This window comes from Adiantum capillus-veneris, chromosome 26, assembly GCF_014529385.1.
Source record: "Adiantum capillus-veneris isolate H3 chromosome 26, ASM1452938v2, whole genome shotgun sequence".
In the NCBI taxonomy this organism is placed as follows: domain Eukaryota; kingdom Viridiplantae; phylum Streptophyta; class Polypodiopsida; order Polypodiales; family Pteridaceae; genus Adiantum; species Adiantum capillus-veneris.
In genome coordinates, this window is record NC_140956.1 from 41465657 (window position 1) to 41488247 (window position 22591).

Below are 22591 nucleotides of genomic sequence, written 5' to 3' on the forward strand. Positions count from 1 at the left end.
TTTTGTGGAGGGTAGATATCATGGGGTTGGACCTTCTGTAGAAAAACTTACTCGTTGGGCACAACAAGGCCGAGCATCGGGCCCAACTGCTATTGCAAAAGAAATTGAGAATGAGCTCAAAGATACACCGCTCTATCAACAACCAACAGTGGAGGGGATAATATTACAGTGGCCAGAAAGCGAAAACAGGTTGGGAAGGTAAGCTGTGAGGAGGAGAATGCCTCACATCGACCTGAGTATCTCACACAAAACATCTCGCAAAATCATAGAGGTTCTCAAGCAACCACCAAAGAGGGAGACCAAATAGGCGAGTATCACGAGGGTGGACTAGTGGTTGAGGAGACAGACATTCATAAGACAATGTGGGCGATCCTCCATATACCAAAGGGAAGTAGGGTTCAATGTCAAGGGTGGTGAGGATCTAGAGTTGGTAAATGCAAAAAGAATATAAAGAACATGGGTGCAAGTGCAGGTGCTATTGTGCCATCCTTTTGGGGTATTCGGACCTGGGAAGGAAGGGCTGATAGTGCTCATGGTAGCGGCTCAAAGGCATAATTCATGCAATTCTACAATGATCGTATGGACCACCACATGGCAAATATGTAACACAATCACTCAATGCTAGAGTCCCCAATATATGGCTAGTGGAAGAGGGAACAAACATGACTTCTTCAGAGTTGCAGGAATTGGAAACAGGAGGCTACGTGTTAAATAAAGCTGCAGTTAAGGAAACCAACAATGTGCATTATCGGCCAAGAGTGTCAATTCAGGCCTCCAAGTGAATTGAATCGGTAGTTAACATGGAAGCCCGGATTGTGCAACACATTATCATGGAGACAAGCATGCATGAGAAATTCATGGTGGAAACCATCTTCTTCACAAGCTCGGGGTGAGAGGTATGAGTTCATATTGCAAGAAGCCCAATGTGTTCATGTAGAGACTTCACAGAATGATTGGTAAAAGGGAAACTGTACATGGCCTGCAAGCATATTTACTTCATCTTCCTTCGCTACTTTGGCTTGGATTTAAACCACGATATGTTTATCGACCAAGAGCAAGCTAACAAATGAGGATCTATTATGTGTATTCAATTGTTGTCGTTTGACATAAAAAAGGAGTGTACTTGAATTCTATCAAAGAAGACACTTAGCCTTGCCATGTAATTGTGTGGAACACGAACTGTCATTATTCCTTTGATATTGTAACTCTTTTTTGAGAAATTCAATTTATGATGGTGCCTTGTGTCTTGTCGTTGTTCGCCTTGTTGTTGAGGGGCATACGACAATGTACATCAGTGTTTTATCCCACAACTAGCAAAAAATGCATTGAACTCTTTAGACATATACTTACCACCTTGATTAGAATAGAGGGTGCCCACGCTACAACCAGATACATTTTTAGACATATACTTACCACCTTGATTAGAATAGAGGGTGCCCACGCTACAACCAGATACATTTTTATCCATAAGTAGAAATTGCTTGAAACCCATAAATACTTCCGAAATTGCCTTAAGCCCATACGCCCATGCATGCCTAGAGTAATCATCGATGAAAGTCACAAAGTACAAATGATTCCCAAAAGAAGGGGTGTGCATTGAACCCCAAACATTAATGTGTACAAGTTGTAATTTGCAAGTAGTGTGCACATAATCATCCTTTGGAAATTTAGAACGCTACATTTTGCCCAAAATACCGTCTTCACATGCATGCTTCAATGGGGCCTCAAGGGGAGGCAATGAAGCAACCATATCAGATAATCATGCTCAGTGAATGCGTGGAGTAATGGAACACTCCATGGAAAGTGCAATCAATGCATGAGATTGCGCATCCCTAGCATCCTAACATGTCTGCTTAGCACTTGGCAAAACAACTCTGGTACCAGAATTGCTAGAACTTGCATCATCATCCACGGAACTTGTATCCATAGAACCTGATCTAACATCATAACCCTACTCAATGTTCCAAAGCCCTTTGAAAGACATGTAATCATGTATGCCCAAATTTGGTAGTTGTCTCCATTTAGATTGTCCACAACATGTGAAAGATAACATTGTTGTTAGCCATGGCCAACGAGTGCACTTGATGCAAGAACTACTTTTATTGAAGAAAAATCACTCAAAACCAACATGTGCTATATGGCCAAACCTACAACATGCTACAGAGTACTTTGTTTTGCATAAATTAGCACTATTCAAAAAACAACACAAAAGGACAAAGTTGTTTGCACAATATTGTGAGTAGTGGAAACAAAGGTCGAAATGAGCTCGAATCAAAATTTTGGCAGTCCCAAGAGCAAAGCTTTTACCCCAAGCCTATGTTGCCTTGTGAACGCTCATCAAAAATCACCTCAAATAGAGGACTCGAGCATGAAGGTTGCTGGCGATGCTACCCTAGATTGTCATCGATATTGATTATTGTAAATACAACTGCAAGAATGCATACAAAGATGAAGGATAAGCTCAAGAGCACAACAAACATGAAGTAGTATTACCGAGTCTACCAATATAAGATGAGGGCTACCCTAGAGTGATGGGTGTATATACAAGTCGGGGAAAAAAACCTCCTAAAGAGGGAAAAAAGTGCCTCAAGGGTCCTAAGTATGTTCACACACATTACCCATAATATGGTAACATTAAAACCATGAATGCCTCGCTTCACCCCAATGGGCATTATCAATCTACACTTTCTCTTTACAAGGAAATGTTGTTTGTTTTAGTATGTGTGCATGGGGATACTTCATTTAAAATGATCTCTTACTTGAGGTGTTGATCAACCAGGACATACAAGGGCCGATGTGAAAGCCACATACACCACATTGATACTTTTTCTATCACAAAGGGCGACAAAGGATGACCAAATTGATCGTGTGAAGCATAAAATCTGATGAGCTTTCCATCTTCCCATACGGTATACACTCTATCCACATCAGAAGCAATCAAGAAGGGCTTCACCCTTACTGGGGTGCAAAGTAGTGCAATAGAAACAACAACGACAAGCCGTTAGCCGTCAACATCAACACACCAACAAAAGCTAGCACAAACACACCTTACCATCCTACCATAGGCCACATGAGCTCAACTTCTTGTAAGAGCTCTTTTTATTTGTTAAGCTTATGAGAGGATCCCTAGAGAGGCGGGGGGTGAGTGGGGTGCATATAATTCTTTTTACACCCCAAGACCTACTCCTCAATTCCTATAAATTTGCTCACAGCCAGAGTTTGCTCTTAATCTCAAAGCCCTAAAAACCTTGGTTTTGGTTAGAATGGTAGAAAGTGTTCGATAATGCTTCCTAGATCCCTTTAAAACATTGGGATAACCCATGCACCTTCTGACCTTGATATAGAAAGATATTTAGTTTCAAGAACACATGTGGTAATTGTCAAAAAGTGTCACTTACAATGTCTTTTTAAAAAAAAAGATCGCATTCAGATGATATGAGACACTTGATTGGAAATTGCACTCGAAGAAGTGATCTCGAACTTGGCATATCAAGGTGGCTCGGGCATATTCCCTCTACCTAATATAAAATTTCAAAGTACAAAATTGCACAAAGACGAATGACATGTTGAATGAGGAATTTGGAAAAAGCTATGATAAGTATGCATTAGTTCATGTAGCTTGTGCACTTACAAGTCAATGACCTATCACCTCTTATTTAAAAGAAGGCCCCCCTTTTAGACATTCAAAATACTACAATCATAAAAGGTCAACAAGGCAAATCCTTAAGTGAGCCTTCTAAAACAGGAGAAGGCCACATGAGGCCATTGAAGAGAGGTACCCTTTCATAAACCAAGAACATATCACAAGGGAAAAAAAAAAAATATTTCTTTCCTTCTTTTTCGTCTAAGGCCTCTTTTATAAGCCAAACACTTTAACAAGGCTGACACTAACACGCAGACGACGACATTGCTTGTTGTGTGTGTGTGTGTGTGTGAGAGAGAGAGAGAGAGAGAGAGAGAGAGAGAGAGCTCTTGACTGCTTTGAACGGCAACGCAAATGTGTGTGTGAGAGAGAGAGATAGATAGATTGCATTATTGTCCACGGAGGTCAAATATGACCTATCGGACCAGAAACAAAACCATACAATGAGTCTGCTAAGTGGGGCGCATATACATCTCAGTTAAGGACTGAGGGTCCAACAAAAAGGACAACCTAAGAAGGGGCAGGTGAGAGGGAAGCCGGTTTGAGTTCGAGATGATGGCTTTACCTTCTCGATAAACCGTCCATTTTCCTGCTGCTCGTGCGTCACACAGCTTTTGAAGTTTTGTCTTCTTTTGTTTGAGTTGAGTGGGTGTAAGATCTTTACCAACCAAAGCTTAGTATCTCTGAGAAGCCTTGATTGTTGTAGGAGTTTGATTCGATCCTCTCTAGTCTTGAGAGTGAGGATGGCATGGTGGGTTTGGTGCTCGTGTGTAATAGTGGTGTCATCCCATTGTACCATGGGAAGTGCCGCTTGAATTTGAGGAAGGGCCTTCTTGAGTTCGATGTCTCCCTCCCCTTTCCAATCATTTGGGACACCACCAATGCGAACATTGAGAGCAATGTCCTCCTATCATTGTCGTTCGCGTAACGTGAATGTTACATGATCGTCGATCTTCTGAGAAACAACTTCCTGCACTTGAGCCTTGACCTCCTTATTGAGAGTGATTTCCGCCTCCGCTTTGGTTTTAGTGAGCATGGCTTCTATATTTTCTATTTTTTCATCTTTGCATTTCTCCACTGTGACGAGAGGGACCTCGATTGCTACGAGCTTTTCTTTCAGGTCTTGATTCTTCTTGCGGAGTCTCTCGACCTCATGCTGAAGGTGGGTGTGGTTGTCGAGCATTGGGGGTGTTGCCACAACCCCTACGAAAGTAGGCTTGCCTCGAGAAGAGGCTCAAGTAGTCATGGCTCGTCCAACACCCAAGAATAGGCCCTGACTGTCCTTTGTAGACTTGAGAGGCCGGGCGACAACAGCCTCTATCGAGGGGCTTATGGACCACCCCTAACTTCCAAATGGGATCGTTTGTTTGCTGGTGGCGGTCAGTTGCTGGTGGGTTGGAGATTCATTGAATGAGGCTTCGCAAGCAGCAGGTAGAGTCGCTCGCAGGTCGCAGGCAGCAGGTAGCTCGTGACGGTAGGGCTGGTATTATTAAGCCTAAGAAGTAGCCTAAAAATTAATAAACCTAAGAAATAGCCTTTAAAAAGCCTCAACAAAATGTGTAGAAGATTTGATAGGCACCACTCCTAAACCCTGCGGTTTTCTATGTGAAGGATGTGAAAAGTATATCATTAGCACTTGACCTGAACGGTGGCATGGAGAAGTTTTTCGGGGCTGCTAGGAAGACGTTGAGCGATGCAGCGGCGGTCTGTCGTGAAGCAGCTCACGATGCTGCTTACGATTTGCGAGACAACGCGCTTCGTGGCTTTGGACTGCCCAAGCTCGTCACCTCCGCTGCCTCACTCACTGTTGCGGTTTGTCTGAGAGAGAGAGAGAGAGAGAGAGAGAGAGAGAGAGAGGGAGAGAGAGAGAGAGAGGGAGAGAGAGAGAGAGAGGGCTTCAATTGATACCAAGTTATACCCCAGTACTCCCCAAGTGCTAAAACACTAGCTTATGTTCAACGTCCTCTTCTAGCATCAATATGGCTTAGATATGATTTGGATTGCCTTGTTGCACATACATTTATTTCTGTCCAGAGAGAGAGAGATAGAGGGAGGTAAGGAGGTAATATTTGTGAATAATGCTACATATACATATATTGCTTTACAAAGGGAGGTAGAGAGAAATAATTAGGTGTAAATTAGGCTAGGACAATAACTCTAGCTCTCTAACAACTTTATATGCCGATAGAGACATTTTAGATATGCAAATGAGGGACAAAGTTGCTTGTATTTGACATTGGGTCCCAAATGGGTGGTTCAACTTGAACGTGCTGACAAAGGTGATCCAAATTTCATATTTTCCTTGGTAGGACAATGCTCCATGATTATACGATAATCCTCGATAATATTTCGTACAAAGTGGTACTGAAAATATGTATGTATTCTTCATCAACGAACATGGGATTGTGTGCCAAAGCAATAATACTTTGAGAATTGGACCAAGTGATAACTCGAAAGATTCATGACGTGCATGTGGCATGATTGCAACCATACTCGTATGGTGGGTGACAAGGTTTAGCTTAGGTAGACAAAAAATTCAAGCTTAACCCCACATTCTTTTGGGGATATAGACAACGAAGGGGCTAAACTTAATGGTTAGTCACCTTGTAGTAAAGCACGCGCAGGCTTGAACACTACTCGAGCATGTGACCTCCTTGGAAGTTTTGATTTCATGCAATCAGTTGTAACTTGTCCCTCATGCGTGGCCAACGACGTTAATAAAGCTTTCTTAGCCTAGTTGCCAAGGATGCGGAGGATTATCACCGCCTTAGTCGGTTGCCTTGGAGGGAGTGGGGGAAGATGTTGCAGAGTTCTCTCTCTCCTTGTTCTGTGCTCGGCATATGTCCCTTTATATAGGCTTTTGAGGTGCATTATTTTCGAGGCCTTCATTTAGGCTCTTTGCCTCGTACGTCGCTAGTTTTGGTTGTGTGGCTTTTGCGTCAACTTCAACTACCCTTTGCTTTTAGGTGCGGGTCCGTTTCGGCCTCCCTTTTTGGAGTTGTTTCGAAAATATTCAACACCCACTTTCCTGTAAGTAGGGACTGTCAAAGCATTTCCATTTTTCTAAGGTATAAAATATAAAGTTAATATAACTCTTGCATACGACATTCGATTTCAAATCTTTTTCTTTTGGATAGAACCCCAAGCGTTAATATATTTTATAATACTCTTAGACACAAAAGTATAGTTTTTAGTGGACTCACAATTTATTGAAAAAACTCTCAAGTACACCACACTGAAGTAAGACATGAAACGTTCTATATTTCTTGGTACTATGACTCATGAGTGCTTAGCATGAATATGTTAAGAGTTTTGGCATCTCAAGTGAACTGCCCAAGGTGAACCCGTTATTTATTTTGGCTTTTAGGTATTTGTTTTACTTATTTGTCAAAGTCTGGGTAGGGCAATTTACTGAGGTTGTTGTATAAGCAACCCCTTGCCTCCATTGTATACACTTTCAATTATTCATTGTTAAGGTTGATTGGTTCATGAGACTCTCTCTCGCTCTCTCTCTCTCATGCTCACTCTCCTTGGTCTTTACGCTTCCGCATCGTCGACTTTGACATGAAATCAGAGCTGTGCTATAAGGTGCAGCGGAAGTGAATGTTGATATTGCTCAAGATGAGTGCTCCGCTCAAGGGTTCCTTTTACTTACGGAAGGGAGAGCATTCCGTCCTTTAGAGAGAGACTGCAATGATCACAAACAAAATGTACCACTGTGAATGAAAGTGTTGAGATTGAGAGAAAGAGAGAAGAATACGACGCCAGGTGGTTCTCAAACCCTCCTTCAAGGGCCCCCCTCTCTATGGCGAGAGAGGTCTATGCTATAGATTGCACAAATTTGGTACAATGGTCTAGATGCAATGGACTTGCCGACGATGTCGACGACAATGATGACGACGACGAGGACGGACTGAAACCGAAAAACGCCAGGGTTGAAATGGTGAAATTCTGTTGATCTCTGACACTGTGTCGGCGAGGGTGGCGATGACGATGACTCGACGACGATGTGCTGAAAACGTAGATGCTGAAATCTGAAAATAGCGGACTGAAACTGTAAATGCTGGCTGACTCGATGGTATGGCGAGGATCTGCCACGGGTAGGTGAGATCTACGAGGCTAGGGGCGGGATCTGCAAAGGCTTAGTGTTGAGATTTGAAAACGCTAATGGTCCTGGCTGATCTGGCGCTGGAAACTGCAAAACGCTAGGCTTGATCTGGAAATTGAAAACGCCAGGCTAGATCTGTTGTTGAAAACGCTAGAGGTACTGTTGTAGGAAACGCTAGTTGCTGCTATTGGTTGAAAATGCTAGGTCGTCTTCTGCCGGTCTTGCTGAGGAGAGAACACTGCAAGTTGCTAGAACTTCTTCTGTCTCTTTTGCTAAAAATGGGTGCCCTCAGGGTTAGGGATTGTTGGGAAGACTGCCCGACCAAGCTTTTTACACCTATAAAAGTAGACAGGAAATTGGTGAATTAAATTAATAAAAATGCCAAACTGCCTAGAAAATGTACTGTCCCAAAACTGGCCGGGAATTTGACCTTCTGCTTGGACAATGCATATGCTGGGTGGTATTGGGTATGCAATCAAATGATATGCAACTACTCTAAGTGCCTAGACATGCACGGCCTGCTCACAGGCTCACAAAAGTGCCATAACACTTCCTAAGCTGACTTGAACCCTAGACCTGAGATAAGTCGTCCACGTGCACATAGGGTTAGATGTGCAGGTGACATCCCCTCCTTTTCAAACTGAGGTACTGATATTGAACTGCATGGCTTCCTTGTAACAACTCTGGATAATCTCTAAAAAATTCTTCATCAACCCGAACTGCCTCGTGGATTCCTTGATCCTTTAACTTGAAAAAGTACTGTCGGACTTGCTTCTTTGGGCCATGGCGAAACCGATGCAACAACATTGGCTCCGGCTCCATGACTTCAGCTTCATCAATGATCTCGGGCTCTTCTTCTTCGGAAATGTCCTTCGGAGGTGTACCCTGAAACACTTTCAACCAAGAAACATGGTTCCGACTTCTTTCCGACTTCTTAAGACGTTGCTTCATGATCCTTAAATAGACCCAATCCCCTTCCTTGATAGAAACATCTTGACGATGCTTGTTAGCCTATCGTGAGTAAGATTCCTGAGCCTTGCTTAGCCGAAGCTTCACACTCTCAGAAATCTTGTTCATGATGCTTGTTAGCTTAAGACGTTGCTTCATGATCCTTAAATAAACCCAATCCCCTTCCTTGATAGAAACATCTTGACGATGCTTGTTAGCCTATCGTGAGTAAGATTCCTGAGCCTTGCTTAGCCGAAGCTTCACACTCTCAGAGATCTCATCCAATAATTGACTTTCAGCATTGGCATCAGGCATTTGACTGACCGAGCGAGTCAAGAGTGATTGGAACGGACGTTTAAAAGCTGCCTCATACGGAGTTCTATCAATGGCCGAAGAGTAAGAGTCATTCAAAATTGCTTTGCTTGGACCAATGGGAGATAGAGCTCCTAATGAGATTGTTGATCATGCACATATGGCTTCAAAACATCAAAAGCAATTGATTGTAAAGTTCTGTTTGACCATCTGACTGTGGATGAAAAGCCGATTAGTGCCAAAATTTTCAAAGAGAGCGCGCTAAAAATTGGACGTGAACTTAACATCCCTATCTGAAACAATTGACTTTGGCAAACCACAAAGGGGGTACCAGTGCTTTATGAACAACCGTGCTACATCTTGTGCAGTGACTTTGGCCTTACAAGGAATCAACATGCAAAATTTGCTGAAACGGTCAACAATTGTCCAATATTGAGTGTTCCTTGTGAAACCGGCCCGTGGTGGGGCGGTAGGCGTTGGCTTTCACCCGAAATTCTTTACTTTAGACACACACATAGAGCACGTTGCAAAGAGAACCTGCGACGGGAATTAACACTAAATCACACACGGCTCGAAAGCTAGAATGCTCTGAGCAGACGCCGACAACCTGTAGGCCCCAAAATTGGCGCCCCTTTCGGTATTTCTTTATTCTTTGAGAGGGTAAATTACAAAGTAAGGTCTTGGGAATCCTTTACATGTATCACACTAGATACCACTTGATTTGGCCAAATTTCGGCAGCATAACAGCCCCAAAACTTGCGCGAAACCGATTCCCCTACTGGAACTCACTTCCACTGGCATTAACCCTCTGATTCTTGCCCAAAACAGTAAATTCAGCACGCTGTATTTACTGGTTTTTGCCCTGTTTTCAGCCCCAAACAGTCCCCTAACTGTCCTCTGCCAGTGGGGCACTATTCCAATGGTTCTGGCATCCATATGGCTGAAAAACAGTCAATTTACAGCGCATACACAGCGCTGAAAATGCACCTGTATGGTGAGGTTATGACCCTCACCAGTGCCTGCTTTGGAGCAGCAGCTAGCTACCCTTGTTCCTGCTGAAGGAGGCTCTTGCCTCAGCACAAAAGCATGAACCCACACAACTGTACATCAGTCAAATGAATAGCCCTCTTGTGGGGCATCACATAACTGCACGTAGGGGAGAGAGAGAGCAGTGTGTAGTGTGCAGGGCATCACTCCTAGCACCACACTGTACATGAGAGGGAAAGGAAGCACTCCATAGCTCTTAACCTGTGACAGGTTCTCAATGAAGCATCCTCCCAGCATAAATCGAGCGCCCCCTCTGCTGCCCTTGACCCGTAATGCATCTATGAACAAATAGATGCAAAAAGGGGAAGATTTCCATGGCTGCCAAAACCTGCGTATCGCTGAAAACGCAGCAAAACAGCCCTGTAAACACGCATCTGATGCCTTCCAATGCTGAAAATGAGCTCCTTGGACCTAGGCAAAGTCATGGGAAGCTCAAAAATGGAGAGAAATGGCTGAAAATCAGCGTTAACAGCCTCCAAAACTGCTCCAGAAAGTCAGTAACGAGTTCTCTTCTCCCAAACTTGGTAAATTGACCAAAAAGTGCCACTTGGCACTCATGCATGCAATTTCCCCGCATTGGGTTTCCTGCTTAAAAATCTCTCAACTGGTGCATCAGTTGACTTTGCAGCAGAGTACTAAAATGTTCCCTTGGTCATACCGAAGGTAATGACGCGAACACATTTCACGGCCCAAAATAGCAGTTCTCTAATTTTTAGGAGATGCTTACGTCGGGCTCCCGGTGGTCTTCTGACCATCTATCCTCATTGGGACCGCATCCAAAAGTGCAATGTGGGCCAACTGGCAGATACTTTCTGTTGGTGATCCCACCTTGACTTTATGCCTTTATTGAGTTCACTTCCTAGTATCCACCAACTTGCTAAGTGCGACGGGGGGGGCCTGTATGATCTTGCTCTGAGCCTAGACATCCTCTTACTGTACGAATTCCAGTGCCGATCAACTTCCCGTCTGCGGGTGAAACTACCGTTCACATTGGCCATACAATGTCCGACCATTTGCAACTTCAAAAAGAGGGTCTCAAAAATAAAACAAAAATCATTGGAAAGAAACCAACAACTAAGGCTAGCAATTACCACGTCCTCGTGACACCTTGAATGCAAACTAGGTGAAAGGTTAGTCACAAAATCCATAGAAATATCCTGAAAAGGCCCATCGGGAATAGGCAGCGGTAGCAAGAAGCCTTGCTGCTGAGCTTTTACCTTTTGACAAATGGTGCACTGTGTGACGTAAGGAAATACATCTTTTCGCATTTTAGGCCAATAAAAGAATCTTACTATTTTTTCCAAAGTGGTGTTCATTTCCCTGTGCCCACTCGTGAGAGAGTCATGAGCATCGTGCAATATGGCTGTCCTGAGAGAGGGCAACACACATAGACGGTGACGAAAATATAACAAACCTTCACGAATGAGATAGTTGCTGGGCCCTTGAGAAGCAAGAGCCTACAACCATTGCTTACCAACCTCAGAATCTGCATACGGGTTCTTCATGCTCTTGAAAGAGACACCTTGAATAGAAATTGTTGATCTTAACTCAAGAGCTAGGATCTGTCCTTGCAACTTAACGCATCTGCAACAAGGTAAGCTTTATCAAACACATACTCAATCAAACCACCAAATTGCTCAAAAAATTGTGACCACCGTGCTTGGTGATCACTCCAATGTGCACTAGGCATAGACTGGAGCCACTTGAGGGCTTGGTAAACTGTGTGAACTGTGAACTCTCTACCATACAGAAAATGCTTTCAATGCTTGAGAGAGTGAATGACAAACAAAAGTTCTGTCATGAACTGAATAGTTCTTTTCTGCACTATACTTCTGACTAAGAAATGTAACTGGACGGCCATGCTGCTGAAGCACAACTCCTATGGCGACATTGCTCGCATCCGTCCATACCTCAAAGGGGTTGTTCCAAGAGGCAAGGATGAGACACGGCGCTTCGGTCACCGCAACCTTGAGAGCTGCGAAAGCCTCAATGACTGCGTAAGGCAAATCAACGCGCTGTTGGCGAGTTTTTACCCCTTTCAAAACATCTATCATGGGTGCGGCAATGCGTGCATAATTCTCTACGTGCGAACTATATGCTTGACATAAACCAAGAAAAGAACGCACATCATATGCAGTTTTGGGCAAATCCCAATTACGAACCTGTTATACCTTCGCACCTTTTGTAGAAATGATATAACCCAGATAAGTAACTTCAGCGAGAAAAAACTCAGATTTCTTAGCTACAAAGAAATCTACAATGTACAATTGACACTCATCTAAACGGGCTAAAATTCTTTCTACATACTTTTCATGTTATTCCCACGATGCAGAAGAAACGAGAATATCATCAAGGAAGATAAACACACACACACCAACCATATCGCCAAAACGGCCTACCATGAGACGGTTAAATGTACCCATGGCACCTATCAATCCAAAAGGCATAACCACATACTCCCATTGCCTTGCCTTCGCTCTGTGCGAAAGGCGGTCTTGTAGATGTCGCCTTTGAATACCCTTACATGATGGTATTGACTTTTGAGATCGAGCTTATTGAAAACCTTTGCCCCATTGAGCCTATCCAGGATATACTCAATGCGAGGCATCGGAAACTTGTTCCTGACGGTCATCTTGTTCAAAGCTCTATAATCAACACACAAACGAGACGAACGATTGTTGCTAAATTGGCTTTATTTGCTGAAAATAATTCTAAATGAATTATTGGATTTATAATTGAGAGGGTTTTCTCGCTTGGAACACCAAGAAACTAATTCTAAATGAATTATTGGAATTTTAAGTGAGAGTTTTTCTCACTGGAGACATCTGAGTACAGAGTATTCCTAGTGCGTCATTCAAAGTAATGACGGGAGCACTGTGAACGGGAATATCTGTAAGGCCACCAGGAACGGGTACTTCTGATGCGTCACATCGGATGGGTGACAGGGAGCATCGGAAAGAAGTATCCGACCATCCGGGAACGGACATCTCCGATGCGTCATAGGATGGGTGACATAGAGCATCGTGAAGGGGATTGAACCGTAAGTTCGGTAGGAAAGGACTAGGTGATGGGTATTCCTGATGCGTCACAAGGTGGGTGACGGGTGCATCAGAAAGGGGATATCCATAGTCGAGAGGAAATCCAATTTGGAAAAGAGGAATACGCGTAAAGATAAAGATGGGTTGTGAGAAGATTTTCTTAAAAAGCGGAAAATTTGAACGAGTTTTCTGGGAAGAACAAACGCTTTCCCGCGAGGAATCTACGTCTGCATTGCATTTGTGCATGTGGTTGCATCCAGGGACGCCTGGGAAGTGTTGTGAAAAGCATTGTTTTAAACTTATAAGGTTTTATTGAGTTTTTGGGCAGATTCAAACTATTTTTAAAATACGCCGCCCGCCCATTTAATAAGTGGACAGCCATCCGATAAATAAGGCAACAGATCAGCCAGCGTTTTCTCTTTCGCTTTTTTTGGCAGAACAGTGAAAAAAATAAAAAATAAAAATAAAAAATAAAAATAAAAATAAAAAATAATAAAAAAACGGCCGCGATCTCTACGCGAGCTGCTATTCGTGCCATGGCGAAGAAGCTATAAAAGCTGTAAGGTGCAGCGAAATGAATGTTGTTTTTTCTCAAGATTAGTGCTCTTTACTGCCCAAGGTTCCTTTTAGTTCTTAGGGAAAGAGAGAGCTTTCCGTCTTGTAGAGTGATGTGGTCACGAACAAAGTGAGTGGATATTGTGCGTGCAAGTGAATGAGACTGAGAGAAGGAGAGAGAAGAGATACGACACCGAGGGGTTGTAAAACCCTTCTCCGAAGGCCCCACTCTCGTCGGCGAGAGTGGTCTATTTTTTGATTTCACAAAGGTGTACAATGCGTATGCAATGGACTATGCAACTTGGTCCATGCCGATGACGACGACGATGACGACGACGACGATGACGACCGAAATCTGAGATCTTCTAATCGCTGAATTTCGAGACTGTTTCGGTGGCTGAAAATGATTGTTTTGGCTGCGTTTTCTTGGCTGAAAAATGAGGTTTCTTAGGGCTGAAAACTGATGGTCTTTACGGGCTGAATCTGCTACACTTTAGGTGAATAATGCCGGTCTTAATTTGCTGCTGAAATCCAAAAACGCCAAGGGCTGAAATTGGTCCTTCTGTCGCCGGGGTTCTGCAAATGCAAAAACACTAGGCTGATCTGCTGTGTCGTGATGACGCCGGGCTGATCTGCTGTGTCGTGATGACGCCGGGCTGATCTGCTGTGCACAAATCGCCAAGGCTGATCTGATGCAAAAACGCTAGGTCTTCTGTGGAGAAAACGCTAGAGTAGTCGCAGGGGTTGGTCTTGCTGAGAAGTTGCCTGTTGAGCAAGGTGCTCCTGCTACCTCTTTTGCCAGAAAGTGCTAACTTGGGTTTGCTTATATATTAACTTAGCAAAATTGCCCTACCTACTTTTGTTGGAAAGTCACTTAAAAATAATAAGTGAAAATACCAATAAATAAGAAAATAGGCTAAATGCATTGGAAAATTCCCCTAACTGATGCTAATGGATTCTGATGGGAATTTCGATGATCATGCTGTGTGCAACCGGAGGATATGCATCTATGCTAAGTGACTGGGCCTGCACGGTCTACGAATAGACTCACAAAAGTGCCAGATCACTGCTAAATCTAGACTGACTGAACCTTGCTGTGGTGTAGCTTGTCCACGGACACATAGGGTTGGGATGTGTCACGTGACATTTCCTCCTTTTCAAAGTGAGGTACTGGTACCGAACTGTATGGCGTCGAGGGAGATCGCCAATAGCATCCGGAATCCTGGAAGGGACTCTTCACCGGCCCACTCTGATGTGTGGGTCGTGCGGTACTTGAACTTCATAAAGGTCTGCAACGCTTGCTTCTTTGGGCCGCGCCGAAAGCGACAGTCTTCTGAATCTCCTTTCTTGCTTCAACTTCGTCTAGAGTCCTGCTTCTTTCGTCTTCAAGAATCTCCATGGCTGAAAATTCCTGAAACCATCTCCAACACAAAACCATGAACATACCCATTCCATGTAAGGTGAAGGAAAAGAATATTGTCTTCTCTAAAGACTGTGTATGCAATGTAGATGAACATAGATACGGAGTGACAACCCGTTCATCCAACACATGCAAACAATGCGATCGAATCTTTCTTGTTTGATCGAAATCAATCAACTGTGGCAAATCACAATGGAAATGCCCATGCTTGGTGCTCATACAATCATGTGCTCTTTTGGAAACTGTGTCATGCCAAGGAAGAGATATGGAATGTGACTTCCTGACATACAAACTTTTCAGCTTTTCACGAAAAATCCGCATACATTTGTGCTCATTCATGAGAGAAACGTGCTCAACATACAATATGTCATGCCTAGGAAAAGGGATCACATAACGATGTTGACTAAAATACAGGAAACCTTCACGAATGAAACACTCGAACAATGCGTGCGTATCAATCATGCGAACACATAATACTTCATGTGATGGTTCGTTGGACCAAAGCTCGAGAGCCAAGATCGGTTCTTCGGGATCTATCGAATCGTCTTGTGGGGGATCTGTGGACCTCGACTCGAAAGCCAAGATCGATTCTTGGTGATTGATCGAATCTACAACGAGGTTAGCTTCGCTAGAAAAAGCATCAACTAACACATCATCCTTGTGAACAATCACATCTTCTTCATGCAACTCATCATGCTTGTGAGAAATCACATCTTGATCATGCAAATCATCATGCTTGTGAGAAATCACATCTTGATCATGCAAATCATCATGCTTGTCATTGTCATCCAAATCATTATGCAAATCATTGGCATCCAAATCATCATGCTTATCATTGTGCTTCAAATCATCATGCAAATCATTATCATTCAAATCATCATCATGCTTCACACAATCATGCAAATCCTGTGTATCATCCTTTGGAGAAGAAGAGACTGAGAGAGTCTCCTTTTCGTGATTCTGTGCAAAGTACGCCTATACTTGAGAAAAAAGTCGAAACATCTCTTTGTTCTGTCGATCGCTCTGTTCTTTGAGGGCTTTGTTCTTACGATCAAATTCTGCTTGTCTTGCTTGGTTCTCTGCGTGTCTGCGTTCCATTTCTTTGAATTCACGATCCAATGTGGCTTGTCGTTCTTTGGCTTCTAAGCGTGCTTGCTCACGCTCACGCGCTATGGCTGCCATTCTTACTGCATTTCTTGCTTTGCGTTGTAAAGTCTGTTCCATAAACAACAGTTCCAACTCCTCCATTGGAGTTAGTGCAATCAGTGTTGTAGATGGGGAAGGGTCAGAAAAACCTCCTGGTGGGGAAAATTCTTCTTCGCCTCTCTCATGCTCATCACTTCCAAGCGAAGTATCCATTCCGCTTCGAGTGATGACCATTCTGCAATCGTGGGTTCTTGTGGGTTCTTGGGGGTCTTGGGTCCTTAAGTTCACGAGGAACTTGGGTTCTTGGGGGTCTTGAGGTTCTTGAGGTCCTTGATTCGTGAGAATCTAGGGTTCTTGAGGTGTTCTTTCGCTTGCAAATCGCGTTGGAGAAGGATCTTCTCTTCACCCGAGTTCTACCCTTTTCTGCGGTCGCACCCCTTGGTGGCCTTGCGCTCACACCAAGGTTGCTTTTTCCCACCTCACGTCGATTGGCCGGCCGCTAAGTGCACGGTCCGCTCTCAATGAGTGAAAAGAGACACAAGGGGAGGCTGGACAAGCCCTTCTTTCTTGGGATTCCTGTCACTCTTCAACAAAACACGATTAGGAATCGCCACGCCCAAGTAAACTTGGGTTCGTGCGATCACAACAAGCAAAAAAAATTCTTGTGGTTCTTGTGGTTCTTTCCTTGAGTAATGCAGAACACTTCCAAAGCTCTGATACCAATGTTAGGTGTAGCGGAATGAATGTTGTTTTTTCTCAAGATTAGTGCTCTTTACTGCTCAAGGTTCCTTTTAGTTCTTAGGGAAAGAGAGAGCTTTCCGTCTTGTAGAGTGATGTGGTCACGAACAAAGTGAGTGGATATTGTGCGTGCAAGTGAATGAGACTGATAGAAGGAGAGAGAGGAGATACGACACCGAGGGGTTGTAAAACCTTTCTCCGAAGGCCCCACTCTCGTCGGCGAGAGTGGTCTATTCTTTGATTTCACAAAGGTGTACAATGCGTATGCAATGGACTATGTAACTTGGTCTATGCCGATGATGACGACGGTGACGATGACGACGACGACGACGACCGAAATCTGAGATCTTCTAATCGCTGAATTTCGAGACTGTTTCGGTGGCTGAAAATGATTGTTTTGGCTTCGTTTTCTTGGCTGAAAAATGAGGTTTCTTAGGGCTGAAAACTGATGGTCTTTACGTGCTGAATTTGCTACACTTTAGGTGAATAATGCCGGTCTTAATTTGCTGCTGAAATCCAAAAACGCCAAGGGCTGAAATTGGTCCTTCTGTCGCCGGGGTTCTGCAAATGCAAAAACACTAGGCTGATCTGCTGTGTCGTGATGACGCCGGGGCTGATCTGCTGTGCACAAATCGCCAAGGCTGATCTGATGCAAAAATGCTAGGTCTTCTGTGGAGAAAACGCCAGAGTAGTCGCGGGGGTTGGTCTTGCTGAGAAGTTGCCTGTTGAGCAAGGTGCTCCTGCTGCCTCTTCTGCTAGAAAGTGCTAACTTGGGTTTGCTTATATATTAACTTAGCAAAATTGCCCTACCTACTTTTGTTGGAAAGTCACTTAAAAATAATACGTGAAAATACCAATAAATAAGAAAATAGGCTAAATGCACTGGAAAATTCCCCTAACTGATGCTAATGGATTTTGATGGGAATTTCGATGATCATGCTGTGTGCAACTGGAGGATATGCATCTATGCTAAGTGACTGGGCATGCACGGTCTACGAATAGACTCACAAAAGTGCCAGATCACTGCTAAATCTAGACTGACTGAACCTTGCTGTGGTGTAGCTTGTCCACGGACACATAGGGTTGGGATGTGTCACGTGACAAAAGCACCACATGCCCTCACTGAAAAAGGGTTATCAACGCCAGCAAGAGAAGACTCTGCCGCAAGATAACGCAAGAGATCGCGAGACTACGAAGCACGGAAGTCGCTCTTTCCGCGCAAGAGCGACAGGTATCTATTGAGGATTTGCCATACGAATTGTTGTCGCGTGTTTGCGTGTGTGTTTGCAGGTACTTCATCGCGAAGGAGAGGCGAGAAGGCTTCGGCCTACGCTTGGGAGTTCCGAGAACGGAATTCGGAAATTGTCTGCGGAGTCTCGACTCCGAGTACAGACGGAAAAAGGATTGAGAGCTCGTCTCTTGGATTTCCCTTACAGGAAGGAACGACCATCGAGTCAGAGATTTAGAACGGAGGAGTTTTCTCCGGTTCTTGTGCTTGTAAAAAGATTCTCCCTAATAAAGGATTCTCTATAAGGGGGGGGACCAGCCCATCTTCTGGTCCCCAGTACTGTGTCGATCGTCTCACTCTCTCTCTCTCTCTATTTATTTCTCTCTATATCCGTTGGCTTCAGTATCAAGTGATAAATTCTATTTATCCGAGTATATTTTATATTGTTATGTGCTCCCGTTTGTGACAATGGTATCAGAGCATGGTCCTATCTCTTTTTCTGTAAAGGAGGACGACTCTGGGAAGATACGAGAAGAAGCCATGGCAAGCCAAGAGAGAAGTAAGCAGGCGGAACCCTAAGCCTTGCAAGAAAAGCTTGCAGAGTTGGGAATTTTTTTTTCTCCCTGCAAGAAGTCGACACAAGACTTGAGATTCTCTGAGAAGGCGACAAGAGCATGATGCTCAAGAACCCTGAGAATCCAAGGAGTGGAATGCTCGAGATCCTTCAGAATCTAGAAAATATCCATGCACATCAATCCAAAACCATAGCCAAGAAATCCTGTCATTCCGGGAAGGATATGAAGAAGGTCTCTAGATCTCAGAACAATCCGGTCAAGTTTGATACTTTTGACGGATGGGAAGATGTCCCAAAAGCTAATGCTTTCATTCGACAGTTTGAAGTTGCCTTTGCAAGCGGCAATTTTTGAAAAAGCATCGAAGGTGAGGCATGTGACCAAACACCTCAAGGAGATTGCAAGTACTTGGTGGTATACCAAAGCTCTGCAAGGAACTTACAACAAGACTTGGATTCAATTCAAGGCTGAATTTTTCGACAAATTTTTTTCCTCTATGCTTTGAGGAAGGCATCCAAGAAGATTGGGATCCGTTTTGCCCAATAGGAACACGAGTGAGTCAAAGCAAGTAGTGGTTCACTCTTGCCAAGGTAGCTCCACTCTCGACCGTCTCTGAGGGAGGAAAGATGAATAAATTTAACGAAGGACTTTTGCCCGAATTTTGTAAACGCATCTGCAAGATACTTTGCAGCAGATGGTGGAGTCAGCAATAAAAGATGAAAGTGTACACCTTAGTGTACATAGAATACAATCCCCGCACTGGGAGAAGAACCATTGAACACAGAAACAACGAATTTTTGTTACCTCTCCTCGAAGGATATATTGCTATCCGGAGAAAGTTTGGAGTAAGGGAATCCAATCTAACTCCTGAGTTTTTGAATAGAAGACCCTCAAACTTTAAGTGAGAGGGCAGGTCTTTGATCAAAGTTAAATCTTTGAGGAACTCATGAACTGCGTATTGCTTTTATGTACGAGATATGCACGTGTCTAACCAGGACAATCACTCTCGAGTGTTTATGAAAGTAAGGTTGAGTCAGAACATTGTTTTATACAATGAACTGCTTTGCTTAACCATCCGGAAGGTCCATGATTGATCTGGTATCCGGTAGTTCTCCAACAAATTACCTGCTATTGCGGGTAGGAAATTATGAAGGAACCATTCTGAGCTTTTAAGCAAAGAAAAGCTTTCATGAAGCTTGAGTACTCTTTAAGCCCACACCCCCTACCCGATAAGGGAAGATATGGTAGTGCTTTTCACACAAGTGAAGGAATACTCTCTTTACGAGGGAAGGAACAAGCGACGACTACGGTCTGTGATCAAGGAAAGGATTAAAATCCTAGTTTATTTGATGAACGGGTGTTGCTCTAGATTGAGCCAAGGGATCGACAGGTTGAGCGTCTTCGCTCTAAGGATCTTATAAAGGGAAGGTAATTTCCCAGGCTCAGTGAAACTTATGTACACCTTTGGGTACATGGATAACACACGAAGATGTAGACCTATGCCAAGGATCTGGACGAGAGTTTGTTATACTCTCTTGAGCGCCTTTTTGCGCGCAAGGATATTCCGACACGAGAATCTCTATTTGAGATGTGTTCGATAGAAGGAATTTGAGTTTCTCTACGGAGAAGAGGTTTTCTGATGGTCGTTGATCATTGAGTACGCTATGTGCTTTTACCATTACAGTAGCAACTTTTGGTTGCGGTAATAGCGCAAGGTTATGCGCAAGGACATAGACCTAAATTGATTCTTAGGAGGATTATTCTTCTCGGGATTGAGAAGGTGGAATTGAGTTAACAGATTCTCGGAAATACGCGAATGACGAGTTCTGCATGGCTCGTAAGTTTGATGAATGGTGAAGGATATCCTCGAGGTACTAGAGGACAGACATGAACCGGTAAGGTAAGTATTGAATTATTGTTTAATTTAATTTTTAAGTTCTCTTTTGAGAAAGGACTAACTCAACTCACCATTGAGCAAGATTTGAAATTTTTCCGGTTCCTCCCGGACAGTTCAGTTGGACCTCTACAGTTGAGGACAACTGTTTATAAGTGAGAGGGATGTTGCTAAATTGGCTTTATCTGATAGAAAAATAATTCTAAATGAATTATTGGATTTATAAGCGAGAGGTTTTCTCGCTTGGAACACCAAGAAACTAATTCTAAATGAATTATTGGAATTTTAAGTGAGAGGGTTTTTCTCATTGGAGACATTCGAGTAGAGAGTATTCCTAGTGCGTCATTCAAAGTAATGACGGGAGCAATGTGAACGGGAATATCTGTAAGGCCACCGGGAACGGGTACTTCTGATGCGTCACATCGGATGGGTGACAGGGAGCATCGGAAAGAAGTATCCGACCATCCGGGAACGGACATCTCTGATGCGTTTTAGGATGGGTGACAAAGAGCATCGTGAAGGGGATTGTTCCGTAAGTTCGGTAGGAAAGGACTAGGTGATGGGTATTCTTGATGCGTCACAAGGTGGGTGACGGGTGCATCGGAAAGGGGATATCCATAGTCGAGAGGAAATCCGAACTGGAAAAGAGAAATACGTGTAAAGACGCAAGCACAAGAATAAAGATGGTTTGTGAGAAGCTTTTCTTAAAAAGCGGAAAATTTGAACGAGTTTTCCGTGAAGAACAAACGCTTTCCCGCGAGGAATCTATGTCTGCATTGCATTTGTGCATGTGGTTGCATCCAGGGACGCCTGGGAAGTGTTGTGAAAAGCATTGTTTTAAACTTATAAGGTTTTATTGAGTTTTTGGGGAGATTCAAACTATTTTTAAAATACGCCGGCCGCCTATTTAATGAGTGGGCAGCCATCCGATAAATAAGGCAACAGATCAGCTAGCGTTTTCTCTTTCGCTTTTTTTGGCAGAATAGCGAAAAAAAATTTAAAATAAAATAAATAAAAAACAACCGCGATCTCTACACGAGCAGCTATTCGTGCCGTGGCGAAGAAGCTATAAAAGCACCACATGCCCTCACTGAAAGGGGGTTACCAACGCCAGCAAGAGAAGACTCTGCCGCCAGATAACGCAAGAGATCGCGAGACTACGAAGCACAGAATCGCTCTTCCCGCGGAAGAGCGACAGGTATCTATTGTGGATTTGCCATACGAATTGTTGTTGTGTGTTTGCGTGTGTGTTTGCAGGTACTTCATCGCGAAGGAGAAGCGAGAAGGCTTCGGCCTACGCTTAGGAGTTTTGAGAACGGAATTCGAAATTGGCTGCAGAGTCTCGATTCCGAGTACAGACGGAAAAAGGATTGAGAGCTCGTCTCTTGGATTTCCCTTATGGGAAGGAACGACCATCGAGTCAGAGATTTAGAACGGAGGGGTTTTCTCCGGTTCTTGTGCTTGTAAAAAGATTCTCCCTAATAAAGGATTCTCTATAAGGGGGGGGGACCAGCCCATCTTCTGGTCCCCAGTACTGTGTCGATCGTCTCACTCTCTCTCTCTCTCTATTTGTTTCTCTCTATATCCTTTGGCTTCAGTATCAAGTGATAAATTCTATTTATCCGAGTATATTTTATATTGTTATGCGCTTCCGTTTGTGACAACGATCCTTCTTGCGGACAAATAAAATAGGAGCAGCAAAAGGACTTACACTAGGACGTATGAATCCTCTGGCCATTCTTGAGTCTTGTTCAAACGGTAGGGAGCTTTACTGACTGGCTGTGCCCCCTCACTGAGTTCGATGATGGTCCTCCGGGCGCTCGGGAAGGAGACGGGGTGGAAGATCATTGTGCAAAAAAAGGTGCTCATACTTAGTAAACAAGGCTGAATACCTGTCTGGAGCCTTAATGCTTTGGGTAACTGGAGAGGCATAGATGAATGC

General features: G+C 43.7%; 1 protein-coding gene across 1 annotated transcript in view; it reads left to right on the plus strand.

The window, feature by feature from the left end:
* Positions 1-5237: 5237 nt before the first annotated feature.
* The window catches only part of EMB2737 (embryo defective 2737), a 108346-nt gene continuing 90992 nt past the window's right edge, over positions 5238-22591 (plus strand). The window contains exon 1 of the mRNA XM_086502266.1: positions 5238-5455. Within this exon, the coding sequence (XP_086358392.1) occupies positions 5297-5455 (159 nt within the window). The 5' untranslated portion in view covers positions 5238-5296. The remainder of the gene's footprint in view (positions 5456-22591) is intronic.